The sequence below is a fragment of the Protobothrops mucrosquamatus genome, unplaced genomic scaffold, assembly GCF_001527695.2.
Source record: "Protobothrops mucrosquamatus isolate PMUCROS unplaced genomic scaffold, P.Mucros_1.0 scaffold1042, whole genome shotgun sequence".
Taxonomy (NCBI): domain Eukaryota; kingdom Metazoa; phylum Chordata; class Lepidosauria; order Squamata; family Viperidae; genus Protobothrops; species Protobothrops mucrosquamatus.
The window spans coordinates 322,570-328,310 of record NW_015387274.1 but is presented as its reverse complement, the minus strand read 5'-3'; the positions used below and the strand labels follow the sequence as shown (position 1 = coordinate 328,310).

The window sequence follows — 5,741 nt, the reverse complement described above, 5'->3', positions numbered from 1 at the left end:
TTTTTCTTTTTAACTAGAAGCCCAAAATTCACAGAAGCTTAGTACAAAAGAATTACAAATTCAGGGATTTGTTCAGAGCACCAGAACCATTGTTCCACCCCAAAATCTACTGTGGTTATGCTATGCTTTCTTCATTCAACAGGGAGGAAAGCCATTATGTGGCAGTCTTTGTTGCCGCTATTGCTAAATAATTGCTGATCTACTGCAATTTAGAAATCAGTAAATCTAATCTATCCACTATCTAAACAAACTCCCAAGCCCTGCTACACATTACATATAGCTGAATCCTAATGAAATCAAAGCTGCGTGCTATCTCATCATGAAACTGTAGACTAGGTTCTTCATGTAGACAGTAATAATAAGCAGGAGACTAATATGAAATGTACAGCAAGCATGGCAATACTGACATTCAGCAGAGAAATAAAGGGAATACTCAGCTGATAATGGAAGCGGGAGAAAAAAAAATCAGAGCTGGAGTAAAGATGGTTCTGCATAAACTTGGAGGATGTGAGCTTTAAAGACCATTAAACATTGCAGTGTCAGAGACAACACTGAAGTTCCCCGGCCAGGATATTGAAGAGGAATGCAACTTGGATATAAAGCGGATGGGCTGGCTTTATGCCTTATCGTTTCTGATATATTCTTTACACAGTTTTGTTGTTGACAATGTTTTTACAAAGCAAGCATTACAAAGAACATTATGAAACCTCACTCCATGATCCGATGCTGGCCATAGGAGCAATAATTTGGCTCCAAGCCTCTCCGGGTGCAGTCAGTAATGTCTGTGTCGCAGGTGTTGCAGTGACATCCTGTCGCAACTGGGTAGGAATAAAAGGATTCCGCATGACCAGCACATCCTGGGATCTTTACAGTCTCATATACAATTGACGTGAATGTGCAGACCTCCTGGACATGTTTTTGTGGAAAGATTATATTAGCTCGATCCTAATTGTGGGAGAAAACAAAAGAAATGTTAAACCTAAATGGCTTTTCTGAAGTAGTAAATGCCAACATGTTGTTATTGCTAGGAACAGATCTAAACCCAATATTAAGCAACTTTATCATATTATGGAATATAATATTTAACAATTTGTTAAATCAGATCTAAGTCACATTTTAGGGTCTGTGATAAATAAAAATATTTTTTTACAAGGCTGTTTGCTACAGTTCTGTATCTAGGAGGCAATGCGGTATGCAATTTGCAATGTGGGAAAACATGCAACTCTTGAAATTGAACAACAGTTAAAATAATGACAAAAATAAGAAAAATAAAAGTATTTCTCAAAAAAGCAATAATTTGTTTATTTGTTTATTCCAGGTAGAGTCTACATTTCCTTGGAGTTCATGCCAGTAAGTCAACAGAATTCAGGAAACTGCTGATCTCCATCACTTGCCTCATATAAGAAATATACTTGTATTTGCATCTGATAAATGTATAAATATTATTTTTATCTTCTGTTTCATAAAATATATCTTCAATGAGGAGTTAGGAGCCCAGAAGCATTCTTACACTAGGAGATCAGTTAAAAATGCCACATCATTCAGAACTATACAAACAAGGAATATCTCTCTAGGCTCTTGGCTGTTAGAATTTTTATTTCGACATTAAACCTTACTGATTTAATGAAAATTATTTCCAGGAACTTGAGTTAAGGTGTGACATATGAAGTGGCAATTTTGTCCGTGCTTGAAATGGCATTCTTTCCAAATAAAATGCATAGAATTGCTCTGTGGAGATATCTATTCAAAAGGATTTTACACTGGACTAGTTTTGCATGCATCTTAAAATCGTATCACTTGTCATTTAATAGTTACAGCAGTTATGTTTCTGAACTTGACTGAAATATCTGTCAGAATTGTGAATTATGGCTTGTACCTAAAGTGTTTTGGAAATACTTTACTTCTTTTTAGCCCCCCGCCCCCCAAACTTCCTGGATCCTTACCCTCGTGAAGCAGTAACCAGAGCACCAAGTTGCATTCACCAGGATGCAAAAGCCACATTCTTCCTTCTCCACAGCTATTGTAATATTGGATAGTTCACAGGAATGACAATAAATCATTTTCCAGCAGGAAAATAAGATAACATAGAAAGTGGTTGCCTTCATCCTGTAATTCAAATCCAAGAATTTAGGAACATTTAAACAGAGGGGTGCACATTTCCACAGATCTCTAGACATAGTCGATTACCATGTCTGAACAGGAAAATTATTTTAGTATTACAGTTACACAAGAAGAATCCATACAGTACTGTGCTTATATGTAGGAAAGAGAAGATCATTTAACACCTGAATAATTAAAAATAGCAATAGATGAACATCCTTTTTATTCCTAAAATGATTTTTTTAAAAAAAGAAAACAATTAAATGAGGCAGCAAATATTACTACTAGTTACAGCAATCCATACAGTACTGTGCTTATATGTAGGAAAGAGAAGATCATTTAACACCTGAATAATTAAAAATAGCAATAGATGAACATCCTTTTTATTCCTAAAATGATTTTTTTAAAAAAAGAAAACAATTAAATGAGGCAGCAAATATTACTACTAGTAATTTTAAAAATCATGCACTTTTATAAAGAGTTTGTCATTTGCTATACAATATAAATTAAGAATCTGATGAAAAAGTACCTGTTCTAGACTTGCTTGAATTAGCTGCTGGAATTAGTTGTTGAATGCAGAAAGACTCCAACGTCCTTTTTATACAAAATCAGAAGTAACTGACACCTGAAGGATTTACAGGGGATTAGACAGCTGACATTATTTTTAATCCTAGTGAAAGAGCATGAACTTAGAACCAGACATCAAGACAAACCTTGTAAAAAGAACACCATGAACATTACTGCTGTCATGCAAATTACCAATTAAAAAAAAAGGCTGCGAAAAAACATGACAGGACCTCTTTATATATAGTAACGGGATATTATTAGCAAAATAATAATAATGCAGTTAGAGTACCTTTTCCCAACGTGGCCTATGTGCTGTCCCAATCGATTGTGCTAAGCAGGAAAGCCATTGGAGTTATGTCAAAGTTCTTGAAAAGATACAAAAGACAGACAGAGGGTTAAACAGGAAAAGGATTCAAATGTGAAGTCCCAGATTCAAATAGCAAAACCAAAGGCAAAGATAAATAGAAAGGAGGTGATAGTATCAAGAACATATGAGTTTCGTAGATATTACAGATTATTTAATCCAACACCTTGCCCAGAACAAAAATCTTCTAAATCAGTTTTGAGAAGTGGCTGTCCAAGTTTGTGTTAGCCCTGTGAAGAAGCACAATCAGGAGCGCTAGATAAAAATTATAGGTTCTTCATTACAAGTTTTGCTGAACTCATAGCTCCTATATACTCCATGAATTTGGGTTGATTTGGTTTCTTTTTGAAAAGTGAAGGGAAGCGTTCTCTACTCAATTGTTTCATTTAAACAGATACTTCAGATGCTACTCTGAGATCCATTCTGCTGCATGCTATGGAAATTACACATACTTTGGTCATATTATTTCAGGAAACTGAATTCCTCGGGATAAGGAATAAGGAAACTTTAGCAATTAAACTGCTTCAGGATCTGAATATTAGAAGCATAAAATCCCAAGAAAACTTGACTGTCTACCATAATCTGGAGTATCTGCATATCAGAAGGAAGCTACCTTAATATTCAATAATGGAAAAAGTGAAAAATCCTAAGTGAAAATTATTTGTTTAGAGTTACCAGTTAAAACATGAATCTAATTTAAAGCCCAGTGTCTACATTCAGTTCTACTACTAGCATTTTTTCTATGATTTGCTGCCATAGCATCTAATTTTATAACAACAAAATGGTTTTTCTCTATAGATAACCCAAACACACTTTCAAGCCTAGAGCACTTTTAGAAACTTTTGGCAATAGTGAGTTAGGAAATAAAAAATGGGCAGAAACATTCAATATAATATGTGTTTTTAAGAAACAGCTGCTGAACAGCCTATGCCAATTCTTGGTAAACTATTTTCATCTTTTAAAGAAACTATTCTGTATAGGCTACATTTCCTAATTCAACTTTAGCACTAACTGTGAACATTCAATATAGTACTTTAGTTCTCTTATCCATAATGATGCTATTTCAAAAGTACATGATCTACAGCTGTCCAATTTCAGACTTGTTTTTATTTCACTTCTGGTTTTTGAATTACAGAAAATAAGCAGTCCTGCGGTTATTTTGAAGTGGTAAAAAAAAGGCTTGGCATATTAGACTGGGGTAGCAGGTATAATATTTGACATTCAATTTAAATCTCACTATGTATAATAACATGATACTTGTCATTACAACAATGTAAATGTTAGGCTTGATACAATAAAATGCAATATCTTCCCTATTCTCTCCCCCCCAGTTTTACATTAGTTCTAAGGCCCTTGGATATAATAAACCAAGTTTTCAGGGATTCATTTTAAGACCTTAGAGATTCAGGACTGTGACAACGCTTCATGCTTTAGATCTTGTAAAATTGATATATTTCTGGTAAATTGAATAGTGTTTATATTTGAAAGCTGTCTTTCATTGAAAATGTGGAATAGGGCACTCATGTGGATTTTGAAAGAGGAAAAAAGTATATTAAATTGTTATGTGGTAAAGAAAACTGAAAAAAAAACCAGTCTAGATTTAGAGCTTTATGTTAAAAAAACAGGTAGAATATGCTTTAGAAAGAGATCAGAGGTGAGGTTCACTAAGTAGGTTTAGCCAAATCAGATATTCTGTTTGGGAATTTAAAAAAATATTTGGAATGAAAAAGTCCTCTTAACCCACCAGATAACAGCAAAGAGATAGAAATCTTTAAATTTTGATGCCATCTCATGATGGTTGGGATATTTGCAACCCCAATCTGTGACAGATAGTTGAAACTAAAATGTGACATATTAGTTGCCATATAAATCATCTATGCAGAGAATAAACCTCTGCAGTTGATTTATTCCTACATAGTACACTGCACTGTTCTGTTTTGGATTCAACCTCACATAGCTGTAGAAGCTTCTCCACCACATACGTTCAATCTCAAACCATAAATGGTGACAAAAGGGAGGACAGAAGAAAAAGTGAGTCCCCTTCCTCTTTTTGTGTTTCTCTGACCTTATAATGAGGATGTGACTTATTACTTGATATATTCATTGAAATAATGCATAACCTACCCGTTTTCCTAAAGACTCAGGGCAATATGTAAGAGGCATATGTTGCGATATAATATATAAATAGGCATTTTATTGAAATATTATGAAATATTCTGCAGAGGTGGCAAAATTATTTGATTAGATAAAAGACAATATGTTTGTGAGTGACTGGAAACTCTTTTTGAAACTTTTGCTGAAAATGGAAAAATGAACTTATGATTTATGGGTTTGGTGATTATGAAGGCTAGGATATGGAAAAAAGGAGCCATAGAGAGAGAGGATAAAATATAAATATATTTGTAAGTGTTGTAATGAAGAATGGAAGCCATTCATTCCTTCCTTCATTCCTTCCTTCCTTCCTTCTTCCCTCCTTGTTTGTTTTCTTTTTTTCCTAACCCTGCAGTGCTTTTATTCTGTAAAACATTTTAATAGAATTAGTAAAAATATTAAAAAGGATATTATAAAATATTCAACAAGATAGCAGAATAAAATCATAAAACATCTCAACAAAAACAAGAAAAAAATCAGATCTAACTAAACTAGCACAATATATTGAAATTCTCATACAAGTAAACTGATTTTATAATTTGATGCTGAAATTACATTG

General features: G+C 33.7%; 1 protein-coding gene across 1 annotated transcript; it reads right to left on the bottom strand.

Annotated features, from left to right (window-relative positions):
• Positions 1-708: 708 nt before the first annotated feature.
• Positions 709-2,105, bottom strand: FSHB (follicle stimulating hormone subunit beta). The gene is made up of 2 exons (XM_015820016.1): positions 1,944-2,105; positions 709-945 (listed from the first exon to the last, which is right to left on the bottom strand). Exons 1-2 carry the CDS (start codon positions 2,103-2,105, stop codon positions 709-711), a joined length of 399 nt encoding a protein of 132 aa, XP_015675502.1.
• Between the last annotated feature and the right edge of the window lie 3,636 nt (positions 2,106-5,741).

Bases quoted from the DNA above. Each gene is read 5' to 3' on its own strand.
- FSHB (XM_015820016.1), bottom strand. From the start codon at position 2,105: ATGAAGGCAACCACTTTCTATGTTATCTTATTTTCCTGCTGGAAAATG. The intron at 946-1,943 runs GTAAGGATCCAG...TCCCACAATTAG, and splicing joins CTGGTTACTGCTTCACGAGG to GATCGAGCTAATATAATCTT.